Source organism: Onychomys torridus, chromosome 3 (assembly GCF_903995425.1).
Source record: "Onychomys torridus chromosome 3, mOncTor1.1, whole genome shotgun sequence".
In the NCBI taxonomy this organism is placed as follows: Eukaryota; Metazoa; Chordata; class Mammalia; order Rodentia; family Cricetidae; genus Onychomys; species Onychomys torridus.
Window position 1 is genome coordinate 53,899,780 of NC_050445.1, and position 23,864 is coordinate 53,923,643.

The 23,864-nt window shown below is 35.2% G+C and overlaps 1 protein-coding gene across 4 annotated transcripts in view; it reads right to left on the minus strand.

Moving 5' to 3' along the window:
* Foxp2 (forkhead box P2) overlaps positions 1-23,864 on the minus strand; it is a 531,866-nt gene that overhangs the window by 27,958 nt on the left and 480,044 nt on the right. For 3 of the 4 annotated variants that reach the window (XM_036182609.1, XM_036182612.1, XM_036182611.1), the window contains 5 exons: positions 14,885-15,098; positions 13,062-13,166; positions 6,270-6,357; positions 4,567-4,650; positions 309-510 (listed from right to left, as the gene is read on the minus strand). In XM_036182609.1, coding sequence (XP_036038502.1) covers positions 309-510; positions 4,567-4,650; positions 6,270-6,357; positions 13,062-13,166; positions 14,885-15,098 — 693 coding nt within the window. Of the gene's footprint in view, positions 1-308; positions 511-4,533; positions 4,651-6,269; positions 6,358-13,061; positions 13,167-14,884; positions 15,099-23,864 lie in introns of those variants that run through there. The other variant, XM_036182613.1, reaches the window with a different exon arrangement.

The window sequence follows — 23,864 nt, forward strand, 5'->3', positions numbered from 1 at the left end:
TGGGATGGTTCTCGGCTTCCCTCTGAGATCAAAGGATCTCATTGAATTGAGGTGATAATATGGGCTATCCTGACAACACATCTCTCAATTCCTCTAATGGGGAGAGCTCTCTTTCCCCGAACCATTCAGAACAATTCATCACGATGTGCTTAGGGAATCGCCTCTATCCGCATTTACCAGGAATAAAACAATTATCACTCCATAAATCATGACTTAAGTTTCCATGTGCTCTTGAATGGCTCCTGACCATTTCATTGCAGTTTTCCTCTCCCAAAGTAAAAGATCTCTATGGAGTATTCATATCCTACCTGATGACATGGGGATGTTGTATTTGTCTGAATGTCGCCTTCTTATGGCTCCCACATTGGGCACACTGGCTGGGGTGATTACTGAGGGTCCCTGGGTAATCGGGGTGACTGGGGCCGTTGGTGTGGTAGGGGTTTGAGGTAAGCTCTGTGGGGATGTCTCCAACATGTTCTTCGACATGGTGACACTAGACACCAGATTTAGCTGCAAAGGCCCGAGGAGAAGGGCAGAAAAAAGGTAGAGACAAGAGAAAAAGACTTAAAAAGGTTTGACAAATGAGAGTGGATTCACTTCTACAGCTGTGTTGCCACTAATAAGCCGCAAAAGGAAGCAGCCAATCTCAACTAATTACAGGATGAAATTGTATCATAAGAACTCTAATTAGAGAATGCTGTTAGAGGTTATCTAATAATCGACTGCAGTGTTACTTAGGCCTAACTAACTCCTTCTTGTCCTACCAGACTTCAGCCAAAGTGTGTTTCCTTAAATAAAAGCCAGTTGCTGATTATTGACTGCTCCCATTGTTAAACAGTTCTAGCCTCCAGTGAGGCAGCAACGCACGTTGAGGAAGGATGCAGTGGTTTGAACCAAGAGGACGTGAGAGGAACTTGCTATTCTCTTGCTGCCGGATTTCTTTCCCAGGGTCCCAAATCTCAGCTGAGAGGCTCCAGCCAGCTGGAAAATTTTACGCTGACCTTTAGTCTCCTTGCTAATTTGGTGGAATGGTAATGACATTACTACATATTCAAACAAAATTGTCTTAATTGCAAATTAGCCGGAGGAGGCTGAAAATTTTCAAATTAAATCTGATTGGAGATGGAGAGAGGGAAATGGAATTTCCTCACTAACAATCATTTGTGGCATGTGTTAACAAATATAATGAAATGTCAAGTTTGCCAATTCCTCTGGAAGTATCATTTTCAATTTATGATTACAGTGTCACTTAATGCTGATGTACCCTGGAAAGTGGGTGTCAGGGTAGAAAAAAGGAAAAAGGTGAGAATGTATGCAAGCTGTTTAACAGCGTGCCCTTCCTTATTCCCCTCAGAAAGACCCTGCTCTTCACTATCAAAAGCTCCTATCACCTCTGTCATATTTACCATACATCTTTTGTCATAAATAGTATCCAATTAGCAAAATTGCTATGCAGGGCAGCCCATAGGATTTATCCTATATGTTTAAATGGCATTCATCAGAGCTAAACTATGGTCCTCTTCATTTTATACAGTAACCTGTACAACCAGGAAGAAAATTCATTTTCCTGTCCTATTTCTCCATAAAGTTGCTACAAAGTGGCCAAACAGTGAATATCCAGCTTTTGTATATAATTTAGTAACACCTGCCTTTTAAAATCCCAAATACACTTCTTAAGACAAACCTTTTTTTAATGGGGAGAAAATGATGTGTACAGCATTGATTGATCTTTCTTTGTGGATTTGTTTTACACATTTAGTCAGTAGAGAGATTTGTTAGGGAAACAAAAATTAACATATGCCAGCTAATTGTTCTTCTTTCTTGGGCAGCAGCCAGAAGAAGCACATTAGCAGTCTAATAATAACGACTGGCACCCTGAAGGCATCCCCAAGTGCATCTGTTCCCAATAAACCACAAACTGTTATTCTGTTCATACTCTAAGCCAGCAGACTGGGCTGGGAATTCTTTGTTACGTACATAAATAAAAGCTGAGATAATACTACTAAATGCTGCATTTAATACATTTACAAAGCCACTGGCGTAAGCTTCCCTTCGCTATGCCAGGGTCTGTCTGTGTAGTTGAAGAAATGAAGACAGATCCAGGTGCATTTCTGTGTGTGCATGTGTGCTTTGTACAATAACACAGGATGTATACTTAACAGTATATTCAGACCAGATCATCAGTCCTGCATACCTGCACATTTAAAAAGGGAAAGAGAACAACTTCTTCATACAACAGAAACAGTCACAAGCATGACTTTAAAAATTGTAAGCCAGCATAAAGCAGGACAAGTAGAAGCCAGAAAAATGTCAAACTGTAGACCAATAAAGAATCTATCCTGATGAATACTCAACAAGACCCTGCATTTACTGAACATCTCAAAAGTTATCAAGACAGGGGAAGTACATCTTTTTTTCTATGCAAACCATTCATGTTTACAGTGTTCTGGTAACTTATTCTGCATCCTGTAATAATGAGCGTTCCATGTTTGTAGGCGTGCAATCAGAAACTGATAAAATAGAATTTATTATTAACTAAAGAGAAGCATGTAAAAGCCAGGATGAGCACTTAGGTACCTCGGCTCATCTGAATATAGTCAAGGTTGGGTGAAACTCATTATTCAGGACTCGCAGCCTTGATAACTTTGATTTTCATCCATCCATAGCATGGCCAAAAGGTACCATTTAATGAAGTACCATTCAGAGAGTAAATGGGGTCATATAATAGACAGTGCGGTTGCACCTTGTGTTCATGTACTGATAGCTGTTAAGGGTGCAGTGATGAACCAACAGAGCTCATTTCTCCTTGGTAATAAATTCATGCTATTAATATTTATCAAATGTGTGGGCCGTCTCAACTGAGCCACTGCACATGAGACCATAAATCTCTACTATCATATCAATTTTGAAGCTTCTTTTGTACAGTGTATAAATTTTAGGGTCTTTTTGAGGGGTGTGTATTGACCACTCTTCTTTCAAACCAATTTGAGGCCAGGAGCAGTTCCCCACTCCAGACATCGCTAGTTCCAAGGGGAACTTTAAACTGTGGTCTCATTTTAAATCGCTCATCTAAGATTCTGTATTAATTGCCCACCATCAAACGCAATTAGCAATTCTTTCATGTGTGGTTTATGTAATGTAATACTTCAATTACATTATTCATTCAGGTTCTGTTTTGGATTATAGGCTGAAAATTCTTTATTAGTGTAGATGTAACCATGCTGCTGGAGTTTTAAAAAATTTACTGATTGAATAATTAATTGGAAAAGAACAAGCTGCAGATTCCTGATGGATTTATGAGACAATTATTCTGTCTTGTGATTATCTACATTATACTATAGAAGCTATGGGGGGAAATTCTGACGGAAAAGAAAGTCATAAATACTGTATCTAAAGATTCCCAAAAGTTTATTTTTAAAATTAAAAATGCAGACATTCCATATTTTAAAATGTCATATGTCAGATTCAAAAAGAGATCCTATCCTTCTCTTTCTTCCTATTAAAATACGTTTATGGTGCCCTATACTTAAATATGGCACAAAGGAAAATCGGTAATGTCTTTGCAGAAATGCCTCAGCAGAGTTTAAATAAATACAATCTCTATGCAAAAAAGGCACATTTTGAATCATATTAATGAACAAGAGATGTCGAGACACTAGCAGAAAAATCAGACAATGTACTCTGTCTTCTGCTACCTCCCCTACTACAAAACGCAGTGTTCTTTTTATACCCAGAGTAGTGCAGAAAGAAGCAAGCTGGCAATCACTAATCATCAGGCTCTACGGGGGCCTTAGTGAAAAATATCCCACAAACTTTCATTAAACTAGAGTCACTCAGCTGATTACTCTAAGTTTCTGTGCAAACATTAGCTGGGTGAAATAATAGTATATTCTTTTTCACAGTCTATGTATCTGACTACATTATCAGGTGGAGCTTAAGCCTCATATTTTCAAGAGAAACTGTAGTTTTTGTTTAGGTCTCATTTTCCCTTGGAGATAAGCTCTTTAAATTAACATATATACTATAACACAAATATGTGATATGCATCTTAACTGAAATAACAATCAACAAAACTGGCCTACAAAACACAATGATACTTTTAAGAAAACATTTGCTAAAAAAAAAAAAAAAAAAAAAAAAAAAAAAAAAAGTCTATTTGTCAGTATCTTGTGATTGATCTGAGTCTTCTGGGCCCACCACATGCCTTTCTATTTGTGATTGGTACTACTCCTGCTTCTTGGGGGGCTCAAAGCGGGCTTCCTTTTAATATCTGTAAACCTATCACAGAAAGATATTCTCCCTGGCTTCAGCCGCAAGGCAGTGATTTGTGCACTGATAGGTGTACTTTGTTTAGTGTCCCCCACGGTGTAGATTGGATAGATTTTGTAAAAGATAGCATTACTTTAAAAGAAACATACAATTTGACAAGCGATTGCATTTTACTTTCATTTTATTGCCGTGCTTTTCATCACAGTCATTGTTTTCTAACTGTCCCTAAATTGTTCATTTTCTTAGTCTGTTACATCAGTACAGCTATTTACTGTTTATAAAGCAATATGCACTTACAGGTTTGGGAGATGGTTTGGGCTCTGAGGGTCGCATGTGCAAGTGGGTCATCATCGCTTGAAGACGTTCGCGTTCTTTAGAAAGCTGTTAAGAAAGGGTGAGATCAGAAGCGGTTTAGAAATGACTGATCTGGCTATTTTTTTGCAGTGATACATCTTATCATTGAGCTTGTCTCCCAGTAATGATTCCTGCATATAAAAGCCTGGGACGAGAAACTTAGCTGGAGGAAATGCAACTTCAGCCAGAGAAGGAGAAAACTTTTGTAGCTTTCCTTATGTTAAAGGTCAGGGAAAACAAATAACACTTCATCTTTTTGTCAATAAAAGAATTGAGGTCACAGTTGCCTCGACAGTAACAAGTTACCGAAACCATAAATTAGAAGGCCCATGGTGTCTCTTTAAAGTCCTGTGGACACTGTTAGCAATGGACTAGTGCCAACAGCTGTGAAGGGGTGAAGGGTTCTCAAAGCGAAGTGCCTGCCAGGATTGTCTACACACTTCATGCATTCCCACCGAGGTCCAGTTAGTGCCCCCTGCAATCTGCCATCATCAATCTAATTCAATAGAGTGACAGAGACCAGGCAGTGTGAAACGCTGAACTCTGCCACGGAGTCTGCATCTACACTTGCACTTGGTCTCATTACATCTGACGGACCTTACTTTTCCATCAGTCAGACACAGCAGAAAAAGAGAGAGAGAGAGAAAGAGGCATAATTGGTCACACTGCAGACTGCATCATCAGCTGACCTCTCATGCTTTAGTCCACCTTTTAGCAATGGTAAACAGGTCTACCTAAAGCTTTCTGTGCTACCATGTCGAGGATACATTTTACATAGCCTTCATCATTTCGCAACTCAAGCATTTTCACTTCTCATGGAAAAAAACAACAGCATGATGGATTGGAAGCAATGAAAGGTGTAGGAAAGAGGAGAAAAACCAAGGTATATGTTAATTAAACAAAGCAAAGAGTTAGTTTAAGGAAGACATCTTTAAGATGATGTAAGACAGGAAGCCTTAATGGGGTGACAGAATGTAACCAAAGAGAACACCTGGGGTGTTAAAATTGTTTTCTGATGAGTTTTACAATTTCTGTTTATTTTTGGCAAAACTCTGATTTAATGTTAAGTTTGAAAATAAAACTTCAATAGTTTTTATACAGTACCTATAACACCATCTGTGACATGCATTCTTTGTCATTATGCTTGCCAAAGATAAAATTAAGTATTGTAACATCTTAAGTTCTGAATAAAGTAGACACAGAAATGAGGCTATTCTTCAGGGTAGTTCATTCATGTTATTAAAAAGAATGGCACTTTGGCTATAATCTACAATCCTTTGGCACAGGGGAACCCAGATAAACTTGTGTAAAGGCTGTTTGGGCAACAATGTCATATCTTATCAAATTTGGGTGTACAGTGTCATGTCTACAATAGGGAAACTGTAGACTTAACAGGTTGGAGGATATTCAAATACATACAACAGGACCTAAAACGTACATAGGTCCAATTGAGAAGAACATCAAAGTATAACAGTCCACCCTGTTATCAACTGTTGTCATTAAAAATTTAAACTCCATATATCTGAACAGCTATAGCGTTGCCAAGAGAACCTGATACAGCCAGGAAGATCGGACCACTTGTTCAGTACTCAAGTAAACACACCGGAACTCAAAGAACGGTGCACACTAGCGAGCGCACGACAGACCTGTATTTCTAACTGCTGCACCACCTGCATTTGCACCCGGCACTGGGCAGTGCTCCGGTCATCCAATGCATGCTCATTGTTCAGGTGCCTACGGAACACAAGACACAAAACAGAGCTGTAAGTGACACCTAGCACAGCCGTCCGCGCTGCATTTAAAAAGTGCGGCCTCTTCAAGGACCTTGCGAGTTTTTCTGCACTTGGAAAGCAGAATGCCTTGAAGCCATACAGAAAGAAGGAGAATGTGCTTCAATGTTCAGTGAAAATTTGTGTACTACAAAGAGACTCTTCAAATAGTTAAAAAGGTCATTGTCTCCCAGCTTATGTCATCACAATGACATTTCTCCATCCATTTACAGAGCAGAAATAGAAATCAGGGTGTATTTCACAGACTTTTACCATTTTCTCTGAAATGAATATTATGTGGGTGTGTGTGCATGTGTGATAGGTAACTCTCTATTTCATATGTATTAAAATGTTTGTTGTTTGCATGTTGATTTTCTGTGAGAAGTATCTTACACGAGGATGTGGTGTGAATTATATAAAGGTGGCAGATTTTTCCATGGAAACATCCATACCACAATCAATGATAATTTTCTGTTACTATTACCTAAAATACACTGAAGATTCATAATAAAAATATTGATACTTCATGTAAAGAGTCCTAATTGGGACATATCTCTGACATATATAAACATGGTTAAAGAGGTCATCCTACTGATGTTACTCTCATCTTAACATGCATGCTTATTGAATTATATGAGGGCTGAAGGTGTCTCCAATGCATGGTATCTTACTGTACCAAAACCAAATACAGCAGCATTTTCAAGAAGCAAAGAAATATTCAATAAAGTTTGCTTTGTAATTTATGATATATTATTTATTTGATGGTTTTCTAAATTAAGAAAGTAACTTTCAGATAACTCAGTCTACTTATGCAATGGGTAAATGAAGACAGCAATTTATGAGCCATAGAAAGGGAAAAGGTATATTGAATAAAACACATAATTAAGAATTCATATAATTACCTCTATATATTACAGTATTAAGATAGTTCGAGAGCATTTCTTATAATTCTAAGCATATTGAATTCAAGAAATAATTGCGTTCCTTTTTTTACTTATGCTTCTTGAAGTGAATTAAGCAGAAATAATGTATGAACAGATGCATATGCAATACAATATGAAGACTTACGGTGTCAGTGACTCATAGCTAACTTGTAAATAAGTGAGATTATCTGCTAGTAGGTCTATGTTCAGACATCAGAAACCTCTGCTCCTTTCCACCCCAACTTTGATAAATTAGGCCAGTTTGTTTTAACACCTTCTCTCTGATTATAGCAACAGACCTCCATGCATCTTGCTGTAATTGCCAGGCTTGGCTGATGATAAACTGTGGACTAAAATAGTGAGGTGGATCAGGTCAAGCTAGAGTTGTGTGCCCAGGGTACATGAGAGTTCCTCCTCACCCCTCCCGTCTGCTCTGACTTAGCTCCTGCAATATCTGCTACAAAGGTGTCTGTAATGAGGGCTGGAATCATTCAAGCTCTCTGGGAAGAAGGCATGGGATGTCAGAGTAAGTCAGGGGTTAGTGAACAGCATAAAATGTCACTAATTTCTAATAAACAAGACATCATTAATAAGAATTCTTCAAGGTTTCTTCCCCCAAATTTTAATGAACAATGAAGCAAAGTCATAGCACAATAATTTGTTGCATCTTTAAGGTTTGGTATTGCTGTGTTTTTCTGAGATATATATTTTTCCCACCATGAATTCTTCGGGAATACACTCATAATTTATCCTGCAATCAGCCTAAAAGATGCATTTTTAAATAAGCCATACATAAAGATTAGGATATAAATAGAGCATAGAAGATAAATAGATGGTGTGGTTTTATCTGAAAAGGTATATTCAGTATAACATATATTTGCATGAAATCAATTTTTAAAAAGAATTTTTATACTTGTTTACTTCTTAGAGATAATTAACTTATATTTATAGAACCAAGAAAAAAGTACAAAATGTTTGCATTATATACTTGGGTTTTAGAGACCTATTCAATTTATCTCTGCAGCTTTTATTAGAATAGAGACTGGAGACTACAATAATAGTCAATGAGGTTTTGTCTTGATTGAATTTTTCAGTGGAACACAAAAGAACCTTGCCATTAAAATAGTCCTTTATTCTCCTGTATGAAGGCGAAAGGTTTTTAAAGTGTTGTGATGTTCAGTAATGAGCCTCTATCTAAATTATCATTGGTGACAAACTCACAAAGCACTTTTCGAGGACACATAGTTATGAAATGCCACGGCTGCCACTTTCTTTCCTGTAATTATAGGCTAGCTTGCAGCCCTTCAATGATCATTTATGGAACAGCCTCCAGTGGATTACTGAGAACTTGAAAAACACATACATACCTCTGCCACATCTCCCTTATCCTTTCCTCGCTATTGTTTACCAGTGATATGTAAAATAATGGTGCCTATTCATTCCCCCTACTTAATTATGCCAATCAAAGTACAGAAATAGTGTCGGATATAAATACAAAGCAAAAAGACCAAATAAATAGGCTAAGCATTAACATTAAATTATGAATTTATGTATTTATGACTATTTTGTGCTCAAATTATTCTCTTTTATGTTTTTATAACCATCTCAGGTACTACATATTGCTGTTCAAAAATTCTCTATGATTTATAAATCAAGAATGAGATAATACTGAAAAATGAGAGGTTCGGTGGATTTTTGCAGTCAGTGCCTAATTGCTGTTTCAAAATGCATATGCAAGGGGACATTTCATTAATCATTTAATCATGTCCCTCGCAGGAAGTTGGAACTAATGTTGCCAATACCCTTTTCATATGAATTCTCCATGATACCATCTTACGCATTTGATATATTGCCTATGTCATAAATGATGGGTTCTTACAAAGGACCAAGTGGGACTGTGATCCCAGAAGATGCTTGTTAGAAAACCTTTATTAACTTTCTTGTTTAACTTATTGCTAGTTCTAATTCACAGCTTCATACCAGCCAACAATAATGCTTTCTGGTGGCAAAGGTCTGTAAATTACCCATGCAATCACTAACACCATTTCACAGGCCTGTTCTACTTCTACTGGTCTGCTAACAAGGCGATTACACACAAATTACTGAATGCCTATGAAATATTTAAATGCATTCTACTCTACTATGCATTAATAAGAGCAAAGCAAGCTCTGGAATTCTGGTTAGCTCCAGTCCCTAATGTCCCCTAATGAGCCTCTTACCGAGACTGCAGTTCAAACAGAGAGGTGAAGAAAAAATGCAAAGGGGGCCTTCAGAAAGGCAGCACTGAGCAAACATCGTGGGAGCCACTTCTAATTTATGGGTCACTTTATAGCTATATTGATTTTTGTTTTCAAAATGGAATAAATGATGTGGTTGACTGACATTCTTTCAGAACTACATTGAATCTGTGTGCTAGGTAGGGGGGTGGTGGTGGTGGTAAACAGACAGTCAAAGTCTTTCTAAAAACAATTAAGCAAACATTTCAGGAAGACATAAAGTAAGGGGGGACTCTTTGCAATTTATTTAATCTACTATTCCCTTCAATGAAGCTTTTATGGTTACAGATGCATGTGTTAACTTCAATTATACACACTGTAGATTAGCAATTCAATTTAACCTCTAGATTTTTCAAATTCATTTAAAGTTATATAGCATTTTATAAGCTAAAAAGGGGGATGTGCTGAAATCCAATTGTCTCAGAGACCATTCTAACAAAATGTTTTCCTTGCACATCACTGGGGGTTGATTTATTTTGCATCAAGCTTTTTATGTTTAAGCACTGACAGGAGTTTAAATACAAAATGTTAGCTGTCACTATTCATTTAGCTGATTACGTGAGATGCCTTAGTTTTGAAAGATATGGGCACTGTCACCAAAAGAAACAACATTCTGACAAGTTCAAAGAATGCCTTCTTGAGGTCATAATTTTGTAGCCATGCTGCCTAGTGAAAGACAAAGAAATAGACAATACACTCTGAGTAAGAACATAAATTTTAGAGTAGTTGGCTGCAAGAGAAAGGAAACAAATTTTCCATTAAATAAATAAATCTGTTTCCATTACTTTTTCTCCTGTTTCACTACAGTATCCAGCCTTAAAGCACCAATCACCAACAGTCTTCATTCATGTTTATTGTATAATTAATCTTTAGAATGCTGATAGGTACACAGAAAATTTAAAGAATACTAGCCATTGTTACTTTCACAAAGGACAGTATTACTGATGCTGCATCTCACTCCATGTTTTGTTTGCTGGCACCTGTGCAGGCAAGTTCAAGAACACTTGTCTGCTATCTGGAATTTACACTCTAAACCTTTTGGCTTAGGCTTTGAAAGTCAATACATCTATATTCAAGCTGACGTTGGTGCAATGGGATGGTAATTAGTTCTGCAGTCAAACTACACTAAAGTTTTGTCAGATGCGATTACACTTTGACATTTATAAGACAGTAACAAAGAAGTGGTATTAATGCTTTTAGTGATATAGTGAGATCCTCAATTGCTGGTCAGAAAAAAAGAATGGTTAAGTTCTGTCAAGTCTCACTTTCCAGGAAAGTTGAAAACATTCTACCGAGAGACATTAGCTTAGACCTTGTCCTGTATTTCTGATTATCTTCTATTGTTGTAACAATCTGTATTAATTTTCATCTTTTGCTCAATAGAAATTATACTCCACATGTTACTAAATATGTAGATAAAGTTCCTGAGGATAATAAGATATGATTTCTGGGAACATATATATATATATATATATATATATATATATATATATATATATATATATATGATGACTGAACTTTTTCCTGAATAAATGAAGTATTTTATGAATAACAAATATGATTTATTTCCAAATTTCTCATATATCTTTAAGAAAAAGACAGTGCTAGTTCAGGAAATATGCCAAATTACTTCAGTGTAGTACACTGTCATTAACTATGAACAAAATTTATCTTGGGCCTTTAAGTTAGAGAATTTCAAGCATATCCTATAAAAATGAGGTAAAAGGAATTACTTAAAATCAACTGTCATTAGATCTGTTATTCCTATAAAATTAATGGGTAGAAAAGTAGTCAGTCTTTGAAACCAAATTTGATATGTAATTGAAACAAAATGTTTTCTTAATTGTAATTACTCCAGTTAAAAACAAACAAACCTGTATGAATAAGAAAAAAGGTCCATGGAGGATAAAACAGTAGTTCATATTCACCAGCTTGCTAGTGATAAAAATGAATTACTTGAGATGTGTAAAAAATGCTCTTCACGTGTCATAAAGGAAACTGTTCTGAAGGAGATGTATACACTTTCTCTCAGAAAGTGAGCCAGATGTTAAGTAAAATATATTTAGAGCAAGAAAATACATACAAGTAAGCAGTGTCATAAATTCAGTTTTCATCCCTATGACACGGCATCAGTCACCTTAGAAACAACCCCAGTCACAACAGATGATACACAGTAATGATGGAGATAAAATTATGAAAGTACTGTTAAAATAATTTACATTTCTAGATTCTTTGTGTCAGCCAATTTCTTTTGGTAGTAGAAAACTTCAACAAAGCTACCTAACAATTTTTAAATACCCTCCTTGCTGGGAATAGTATAATAAATTTCACACCCAGAAAAATGGCAGCTCAGAGTTGTTCTGGTATAACAGACATGTAAGTTTTCATTTGAGTCCATTTCTAAAGAGCCGTTGTGATATGTGAAGCAAATTTTCTCTTAATTGGTCTGAAACTATGAAAGGTTAAAGAAAATCTTCATGGAAGTCTTCCTATAATCATTTATAAAGGTATTATGATACCAAGTGCCTGCCTCGTTGTTAGGGAGCTTTGGCTCAGGACTCTGCAGTCAGTCTACCATTTGTAAACACATCTTTTTGATGTTTCTGCCAACATCCTGGCAACAAAGCAGTGCAATTTCAAATGAGCTAATTAACTTAATTGTTGATGAAGCATGAAACAGTTCATTCACCCTGTTAGCTGCACCATGACAACACAAGAGGCAGAGCCTGTGAAGTTACTCATCTCCATAAACCTGTCTGCAGCTCTCTGTTCAGATCTTTCCTGTACCAATACTGTGCGCAGAAAAATCATTCATGAATAGACAATGTTCTCATCTGCAGAAGAACCCCTGAAGAAGCTTCAAAAGTAAAATACTGTAGGGAGATATAAAGGGTGCACAAGGTTGGATTTTATGCTGAAGGAATTACATAATCTATTTTCCAAACACACCATCATATATGGCATAAGGTATCAAGGTGAGTGAAATATAGCTGTTTCTTTAATGTCAGACAACACTGATTTTCATTTTCGATTCTTGTTATTAAATGCCATTATTGAAAGTAGAAATACAAAGTCTGCCACTTTAAATAACTCTGTAAAATATGCCTATTTTATTACATTTAGAGATATTTTATGCTTATTCAAATCTTACATGAAACTATTATTAGAAATTTCAATTTTCAGAGACTGCTCTTTTACAAACATGTCTCACCATCATGGCAGGCTCATATTTCCACTGATCCAAAGCCTTCAAAATAATTTGCTAAATACTTTAATAAAAAGATGAATATGACCTGTTAAGACTCTTAGTCTGATTTTTCCAATCCACTTGTTGAAGCAAACTAAAAACTCAATGTGTTCTAGGATGGAATCATCTTTTCATTCTTCCTTCATTTTTTGTTTACTTTACAGCAGTGTGCCAAAATTCCCATGTAATCTGCTTCCCTTTCCCATGAAAACTTAAAACCTACTTCAAAAACTGTCCAAAATCTTCACATATGCTTTCACAGCCTGGCCACTTGCAAACTCCATGGCCGTAGAGAGTGTGGGAGGCCCCAGTCTCCTCGTGTGACGAGCTAAAGCAAAAGAACACAACGTCAGATCCATCTCAGAAAGCCCTAATCGGTGCAGGCTGCTAGCGCCTGTCAGGTTACGATCAGTGACAAACAGGTCAAAACAGGTCAATTCAGCTCAGAGCAGTCAGAAAAATTTAATCGTTCTATTGAATAGTTCAACTGCCAAGGCTAGATGATGTTCCAATTAGAGGAGAAACAGAGCCAAAGATGACTGTTAATAAAGGAGGAGAAACTAAGAGTACTGTATAATATCATATGCTAATCCTGCCACATGACCTTACTGTAACATTTTACCTCTAAATAAAAAAAATATATAACCTTGTGTTATGGAGAGGGAAAAATGTATTTTAATGAAAGTCAAATGAAAAATCATCAGAATACTTTTGAAATGCTTCTTTTAAAAAGCAATATGAACATCAGAACCTTTTAAACTAATATTCTTGGGTAAACCATACATACAAATATTCCTAGTGGCTACAGCTGATTTGAAAAATCCTGCTTTGGAAAGGTATCTATTATCAATATCCTAACATAATTATGGCAGCCCTTTAATAAGTGGGTATTATATCAGATAGAGAGATCCTAGAAAAACTAACCTATTTCTGAAGTATATAATCATCAAATTAATCTCAATTAAAACAACAGCATGAAAGCATCCAGAGGCATATCATCCTGTAACAAAAACTAACATGAAAACCCACATGTACTCAGATGAATGCCAGGAACATTACCATACTTTGGTCTACTATTTTAAACAGTGCTGCAATTACTTATATGTTTCTTTGGAAAAAATTATGGCAAAGTATTTGTTGCATTTAGACAAATATATTATTACATGTAAGTTAACTATCAACTACATGTTCATTTGGGAGCAGAGCCATCTATGTGTATAAGCCACTTCATTATAAAATTCTGTACTTAATCATGTTTAAAACTGACTTTTCGTTTTTAGAATATACACTTTATATAAGTTATTTGACAAGATTTGATTTGATTTGGAAGTGATGTGTTTAAGAAAGTTAAATTAAGTCAGGAAAAATACCTTGATGTTCCCTTTGGAAGGGCAGTTTTACAGATCTAAGATGAAGCACTAAGTTGGAAAGTTATTTCATACAATGAAACATTAGTGACAAAAGTCAAATGATTTTCCTGCACGCATTTTCAGGGAAATTTATTTTTAAAACCATCAATATGTATTCATTTTGATATATTTATTAATTACATCATGCCACAACAAGAAAAAAAGCCACTCTGATCATCCATATTCTGGATTACATAATGTCTAGCTACATTCTAATTTTTAAGTACATGTTTGAAATGTGAAATGTGAACTAATATGTATATATTAAGGAGAATATGCAAGTATGCACACATTTTAAATTATTTGGAATTTAGAAACTGTTTTTCTTAAATAGTAAAATGATCTCATAACTCTTCAGGTAATTCACAATATGTTATTCAAATCCATCAATACAATCATTCCCTGCATTTTCAGGGAAAACTTAATTTCTTTTGGCATGCTCCCCAACTATACTATACTGGTGGTATTTGAAGTTCTTTTGTAGATTAAAATAATAAAAGGTCAACAATAAGGATTTCTCCTTCACTTGCTCTAAATACATTTTTGTTCCTGTTAGGTGTAATTTATCGTTTCAGTTTTAGCAGAGTGTGGAGATGAAATATGGATGTAAGCAGAGAGTGCAATAGATGAGATTTACCTGTCCCGCCTTGCATTGAGAACCGAAGACTGTCCATTCACAATGGAATGATGTGGTATTGGTGGTGATGCTTTGGAAGTGGTGGAGGAGGTAGTCGAGGAGGAATTGTTAGTTGTGAGGTCTAGCCCTCCATGCTTAATGCCATTGTCTTCCATACTGTGGACTCCAGTCACCTCTTTCCATAGCTGCTGAATCTCAGCAGGACTTAGGCCAGCTATAAAATGAAAGAAAGCCCCCTGATGTAACAGGTAACACTGAACATGATGGCCATGTGTTTTTTGAAAGGATGAATGCCATCACCAACATTAATACATGAGAAAAGCACTCTTGTACCACCAATACCAATGATTTTTATACCAAATAAAAGTTCTTTATTTAAAAATAAGAATTAAAAAGTAGTACTGAGAAGAACAGTGTTGGGAAGTACCTAGTTAACAAAAAAAAATCTATATATGTTCTATTTAAAGGTTAAATGTTCAGACTTGATTTACAGCTAGTATTATTAGTGAGATGAGGTTTTATAAATAACATACAAAAAGAAATGAAAAGCAAAAAACAAAACAAAACAAACAGATCAAGGTCAAATAGTAACATTCAACTTGGAATAGGGGAGAGGGAGAAGGAGAGAGAGACAGAGACAGTCATTCAGTAAGTCAGACAGACAGACAGAAAGAGAAAGAGATTTAGCAATTATCTGGCCATAGTAGTCTTTTTCACAAAGGCCAACTATGTAATTGAATTCCAATTTAAGTCTGAACACACCAATATTATTACCTCCATGGTTCATTTAAGTAGATGATACCTAAATCTCTCCTTCAGTTATTACAGGTTGATAGAAAACTTAAATTCTCACTATAAACAATTTCCTGGATCAGATTATTTATTTTTACCTCCTCATAAACAATAATGGAAATAGAAAAGCTTGCCATGGTCTTTAGATTTTGACGATTATCTTGAGATATTTGAAGTATCTTAAATGACCATTGTTTACAAGAAGTGCTTACATGTGATAAAAAGCTTAAACACATTAAAATTGCAATTTAAATGTAGCCCCCACCCCTAACCCAAATATTATCTCCAATTGATAATCACTTGAAATGAAAAATTAAGTTTTATCTAAGGTATACTCTCACTGGGGAAACAAACCACTTTTAAGGTTAGACCACATGCCCAGCAGTAGATGGCTTATTCAAAGAAACCAATGGCAGGTTTGGAGTTCTTTGTCTCATAATGTTGTGCCAGGGCATTTTTTTCCGCGCGCGCATTTATGTGTGTGTGTGTGTGTGTGTGTGTGTGTGTATGTGTGCATGCAACTGTGTGCGTTTCTTATACTCTTTCTTTAGTTCTTTATTTTCTGCTTGTTCATTTTGTACCATTCCAATTTTTTTATCTTATCTTATTTTGTTTTGTTTTATTAATCCATAGATGCTTGTTTGTTTTCTATCCAAGGACATAAAGTTTGTGGATCTGGATAGGAGGGGGTAGTACAGAGATCCTGGGAGGAGTTGGACAAGGGGAAACCATAATTAGAATGTAGTATACAAAAATTAATTTCAGAATAAAAATTAATTTTAATCAACAATAAATAAATAAATCTAGGCAGACTGACTTAAATAAGTTTGCTACTAAAATATCTTATTAGGAAGAAAATATCAAATTAACTAAATAAAAGCCTAGTGAAGGAAGTGATACTATTATTTTAATTACTGTCATGTATTGAACACATGATATATTCTGAAGCTTTACCAAATGCTTTCTATTCCAGAATCAGTGAAACTCACTGGTGGTCAGGACTCATAATTTACAGGTGAGCACAAGGTTCACTGGCCAGTGGCCCTTAGCTCCAAATGTTGTGCTCTGTTATACTACGTGATTCTACCTCTAATATAATGTAGAGGTCCCTGAAATGATCAGCATCTCACCCAATATATATCTACACCAAAAGCTGTAGTGATGGCCATCTGTCAAAGGATGTGTGGAGAAGTGTTCATAGGAGGAGAAGGAAAACTAGAGCAAGAAAATAGAGATGCAGAGGAAGAGAGTGAACACTCTTTTCTCTAGCTATGTGTATGAAGAAGTCACTGCTCCACAGATAGTGATAAATGGCCAGTAGCCAGAGTTCTCACTGGTCCTGTTGTAACTTCTTGCCAAATTATGCCCCACAGTGGTAACACTAAATTGCTTTGCATGTGATAAATTCAAATATTGTGAGTTTACCCAAAGCTATCATTTTGGTAATTCTGGATCCTTAATATTTGAAGGCACAATCTCAGATAATAGGAAAAACATGATAATCTGGCTTTCTAAACATTTTTGGAATAACTTCATTTTCTGGTTTTTTTTTAAAGTGTTTTTCTAATGATATATGTCCTTTTTTGTTGTATAGGAAACTGTTTTATATAAAATCATTAACTTTGCATTAATATCAGAATCATGAACCTTTTTTGACTATAACTTTTTATGACCACTCTGAATGTGTTAGGCGTCCTAAGAGCACAACCCCAGAAGGAAAGCTCTTCCTTTTCAGCATCTCCATGTCTTCTCTATGCCACACTGCTGATCTGGGTCCCGTCGACCCCAACAGCTTCATGCTCTCCTCTCACTTTCACTGGGACTTGAATGATATGAATTTGTTCTTCATAGAGAAGCCACACATGATCGATTTCAGGGAAAATTAGGTCATGTCCATTTTCATGCAAAGCCCCGACGAGTCTGTTTGAATGATTATATACAAAGCAAAAACAAGCAAAGACAAAAAACCAACCAACCAATTGAAAACCTAACCTTTCCTGTGGTGCACAGCATTGATCTTCTTTCTCTTGCCTGCCCTCAGCTGTCACCCTCTCCATTTTTCTTCACATTGTTCCCATCTGCTGCCTTTGCAATGCTTCAAACATTCATTCCTGTTCTGGTCTCTGCTCTGGCTATTCCCAGAGCCACAGATACTCTCATTGAGGATATTCTAAAGTTTTTTTTTTCCTTCCCTTCACTTAGATGGCTTGAAAAACAACTCCTCTGAGAGTCTTTGACCAGTGTCTTCCTCTTCCTTGTCTTCCATCATTCCTTGACTGCTGGACTACTTTTATTTAAAGAATGTTAATTATATTCTAAAATTATGCAAAGACTGGTCTGTCTATGGAGCTATGTCTCTTTCTTTCTGTCTCTCCCACTCTATCATCTTCTCTCAGGCTATCTCATTACCATAGTGTCACTCTACTAAAGTTTGTTTGACAAACAAGATCAGATTTTCCTTTTTGCTATGTTCCACTGCCTTGAACAGTGATGGGTATGTGCGTGGTAAAGACAACTGATGTCTTTGTTTGCAATGGAGTAATATAGTTCTTGAAGACCTACAGATTATCATATTGAAGTTTGGTCGCCTTTAAAGAGTATCTTATGTATAAGCAATGCTACCTGTAAGATCAATGTCTGAAGAGCTCCACATGCTACTGGAGAAATCTAACATACATTGAGTCACTAATAACATTTGGCATACATAAAATACTATTTATGACAGTATTTTGAGAGACTACAGTAGTAAATGATGTTATTAATACTTAGTTCATGGAATTTGTTAGTAATTTGGTTAATATTAGTATTAATTTGCATTTTGAATGATTTTCATGGCACTATTCATTTGTATAGAACTTACTGATATCCTCATGCAATGAAAAGCTGACTGATAGATGCTTAGTAGGACCTCAAAAAGATTTGATGACTAACCTACTTACCATATAAGCACTGTTTGTTAGTTAAATGGTTTTCATTTATTAGAGAGAAGTGGTACAGAACAATACAAGTAAGGAGACAGTGGTTACCAGATGAACTGGCCTACTACCACAGTCTCAGGTTATTTAAAAAAATAAAATAAAAAACAAAAAAACATGCATTGACCACAAGTCACATCAGTGAACCACAGTTGTGGAGGTAGGATTCAGATTTAAGTTTCACAGTGATTCCAGAGTCTGGATCACCCTGAAGCGAACTTCAAAAGAGAAAATATGACCTTGCTTTTGAGACAAAATTGTTTCAGCTAACAATTGCTTAAACTCTTCTTGATGGATACAAAACAATGTATGATTATTAAACTATTAACCAGTCAGTTTGTTCGGTGGATAATGTTTTATGAATTTGGAAGTCTTACAGTTATTTTTCCCAACTGTAACATAAAGTTCTGTTAGACAGTGCTCTGCTGATTCACAGTCCTCCAACCCTGATCTTCTGAGGGTTTTATGGATATGTGATGTGAGACTCATGGTCTAAGTGTAACAATTCAATTCTGGAATGTCAAAAAAACAGAGTAAACTAGACACCTTTTAAAAATCTCAGTGTTTTCCCAAAATATTTGAGAAAAATGATAAACACATGCAGCAATCACATTAATTTATATTAGTTTTAATAGTAGGTAATGGGTGAAGCCCTACAATTGATAAGTAGCTCATATGCCTAAACACATGTGTTCTATTTGACATTACCAGGTGAGCTTGCCAAGTCTTTAGACTTTGGCAATTCTAAACTGAGTTCCCCACTGTAGAGCCCTTCTGCTAAAACATGCCTTCTTCGGCATCCCTCATCAGCTGTAACAGACACTGTAATTTCATACTGTTCTATGTACTCACTGCACTAAGAACATCTAAAGAAAATTAGTACACAGTACCTCAAGCGATGTTTTCTAGTTTTTAGAATGGTTAGAAATAATACTAATGAGTGGAGACACTGGGTCCCCATTGGTGGACATTAAGGTAATCTAGATAAGTGACTATAGACCTGGTACAAGATACCTGATACATTCTCAAGTCATTTCTTATATGACTACTTTTTAGCACTTCTTCCCTGGACATTATGTCTAAATGTTCATCTGTTCTATATGTTTTCTTCAATCCAATCAGAAGAGATTTTTCAATTTATATAGAACATTAGTGTCCTGGCAAGCATATTCTGAGAAGCAGCAGATTAGAATATTAAAGAATAATAATTAAATCATAAATGAAGATTATTCAGTTTGTTTAAGACTCTGTCAATGACACAAATAAGTTCTAAAAACCTTTGTTAACCATGTAACTTTAAAAGTCCATGACAACAGAATGTTGGGAAATGTTTTTCTACTTCTAAATGATAGCTTGAACTTCGTTCCTTTTCACTGCCAGTCATACAAATAAACATTGGGAGAATGTTTTATCAAGACTCAAGTCAACACAAGGAATCATTAGCTAACTGAGCAGCTTATCACATAGCAGGGAGAGCAATTCAATGTTTGCTCCTTCATTCTGAGTTTCTGGAGCAAATACAGGGCGCCAAGAATTGTGTTAGGAGTTAAGTACAATCTTATAATTCATGCATAGATTTTACAATCTTGGTGTGAACACATGATTTTCAGTGGTTGTTCTTATAAATGTTATATGTATACTTTTTTATACTAAAATACATAGCTTTTTATTAAAATTATTAAAATAATGTCTTTTATTCTTCTATGTTCAGGAATAATTTTTAACTGTTAACTAACTTTTTAAGGGCTAAGGAGATGGTTTGGTTGATAAAGTGCATGACATGACCAGGAAGACTTACTTTGGTTTTGGTCCTCAATTCACATATAAAAAGTCAAGTTACAGGCTGGGGTGATGTCTCAGTGGATAAGGTATGAGTGCTCATTGTGCAAGCATGATGACCTGAGTTCAAATCCCCAGAACCAACATCAAAAGCCCAGTATAGTTGCATATGTCTGTAACACCAGTGCTATGGGAGGTGGAGGCAGGAGGATAGCTGGGGCTTACTGGTCACTAGCATACCTCCAGGTTCAGTTAAAGAACTTTACTCAAGGAAATATTCTAGAGAACGATAGTGCAGGTTACTTGATGTCCATCTCTGGCCTCCAAATGTGCATATGATTGTAAACACACACAGAGAGAAATACAGCTTATGCACATGCTTGTGCACACACACACACACACACACACACACACACACACACAGAGAGAGACAGAGACAGAGAGACAGAGAGACAGAGAGACAGAAAGAAGAACTGGGCATGGTGATGCATTGCTTATTTGTAACCCCAGCATTAGGCAGTCAGAATAGAACTAGGTGGATCCCTGAAACTCACTGGCAAGCCAACCTAGCAGAATCAATGAGCTCTATGTTCAGTGAGACCCAATCTCATATATATGTGTGTGTGTGTATATGTGTGTGTGTGTGTGTGTGTGTGTGTGTGTGTGTGTGTGTGTGTGTGTATGGAAGGGTGAGATTAATAAAAACACTAGAAATGGCCCTTTGACCTTCATGTGCATGTATACACATGTACAAAGACACACACACATATGCCTTCACACTTTCACATGCAAATACATATAGCATGCAAATACATACATATCAACACACAAAAATACTAGGATACAGTGTAAATCTACTATGAATATTTAACTAAATAAATGTTTTTTAATGGTATTCTGCAAATTTCTAGGGTTACTTACAAAAGCAACAAAACTTTGGTAGACATATATGTATCATTAATAGTCTATTAAGTTGACATTCAACATTTGAACTGAAATATTTCTATGTACTTTCCACTTTTTAATCTTAATGTTTACATTTTGAAAAAGTGTCATACATACACAGCCATAATAACTGTGTTGCACAGAAGAGTCTATACTAAAAGTCAATTCTCCACCAGATCTGACTTTTTATTCCTAATTTCTGCCCCTAGAAGATGATCAAATATCTGAAGTATCTTTCAGAGATCTATGTCTTTGCTTATAGTCAGCCAAACAAATACAGTGTTATATATATTAAAACCACCTACTAGTGTAATACTCATCTTTCATATGTTTGTGTAATCAGAGGTACATCAATTATACATTTTGTCCAAATGCCAAATTCCAAAACATAGTTATTTAGTTAAGATTAAGATTCAAGACAAATATCTCTACTAATGGATATAGGCTCTCTCTCTCTCTCTCTCTCTCTCTCTCTATATATATATATATATATATATATATATATATATATATATATATATCTGATTATAGAGTAAGAAAGAGTTACAATTTATAATTTTCCTACTCATTTATCTAGACTGTATATTTTTGAAGTCTGAAATTGTTTTATAGGTTTCCAGTCAAAGACTCAAAATTTTTCAGGTAGAATATTTCTAAGACTTATGAATTAAATGGAATTACATGCACTTTTGGCTGCGTTCTCAGTTGATCTTGTTTATCATGCATGGTGCTCAATCTCAACATCAAAATCTACTAACCAAATAAATCTATTTTAATATAACACACGCTAGTTCCTTAACCAATTCTGCAACAACTCAAAATACTATATAATATCAATCTTTCTTATTTATACTTTCTCAATTAATTATACACAGTAATCCTCTATGCATTTAATTATTTACAAGATATTTTCTATGAATAAAATAATTGCAAGCAATCTTTTTTTGTTGTTCTATTTTCTTGAGACAGACTATATGTAGTGCTGGTCTAGAATTCACTATACACTAGGCTGACTTTGAACTCACAGAGGTCCACCTGCCTCTGCTTCTGCTTCATGAGTGCTTGGGTTAAAGGTGTGGGCTATTCTGGCAGAGTTTATTCTGGAACAAATATAATAATAATTAAGTTTAAATAATTGAAAGAATTTTGAAATATTAATCTTCAAGTAAAAACCATGTTGGTATTTGAATAATAATTCTGCTTAGTGGTTATTACTTATACTTTTTTTTCTATTGCTGTTATATTTAAACATTGAATCACAAGAAAAGAAGTATCTTATGTTTGTTCATTCATATTGTTAACTGAAATCTTACATCTTAAATAACTTACACGTTTATAAAATAAGTGGAGTGAAATAAAACTTTAACCATACCTTTCTGTCCATATACAGTACTAACAGATTTCAAGACTCCCAGTGCATGCTTGAAACTATGGATAGCACCAAAACCTTTAATTTGATGCCTTTCCCACCTCAACTAAGCAGTTATCACTCATTAATGCTGTAAGTTTTGCTGCATGAGCTGTGATAGGAAAATTACCTATCAGAGTTTTATAGATAGAACATTAATTTTCATAGTAAAGCTTAGCAACATTATAATATGACTTTTAGGACTTATTAGGACAAGTTTCAGCTTTTTTTCTCTGAGAGGAGAGAAATCGCTCCTCCCCCTCAGCATTTTTGAATCAGCAGCCTCACTTCTCTTGAATGTTAGGGTCATTAATAATTAAAATACAGGTGTAAAAGGTATAAGACTAGGATCTCACAACAACAAATCTGATACTGAGGAGGGATAAGTGAACAAAGGATGGGTAGTGTGGATGTGGACCCTAAGTAGATATGCTTGACAAAGTTATGGTAGACAGAGGTAAGGTGAAATAGGATGTTGTGAAATTTCATCATAACACTCCAGATGCTGAATAATTTAAAATTATTAATTCTTTCTGCAGTTCTCTATTTAATATTTTTTGAGATACAGTTAACTTCAAGTTACTAAAAGTAAGAAAAGTGAAATTTTGAAAAAAAAAGTCATAGTCATCCTGTGAATATATTGTATTCCTAAAGTAAATTTTATCTGATGTTAAAAGCCTATCAAAATGGAAAATACCTGCACAATTTCTTCTTGCTAATGAGTAGGCCACTGCATCAGTTCATTATACAACACTGATAAATAGAATTATTAATTTAGATATATATTGTTCATATGTTAAATAGCTTTATAATCAGTATAGTTGAGATTGATTTACAAGTTCATTATTTTTATTTAAGTTACCTTCTGTCACTCACGCTACATACAACCTATGTACATATTTGGAGATGTTAATTTAATACCTATTTTATATTAAAATCCAGTATTATAATATTATTTATGACTTAAATGCTTAAAATTTAAAAGAGTTCATGTTAAAATGATGAGATATATATCTTTAGAGAAAAAGTTCTACAATTCTATTCTGTCAAAATTATAAAGTGCTATTTCTGATATTTATAT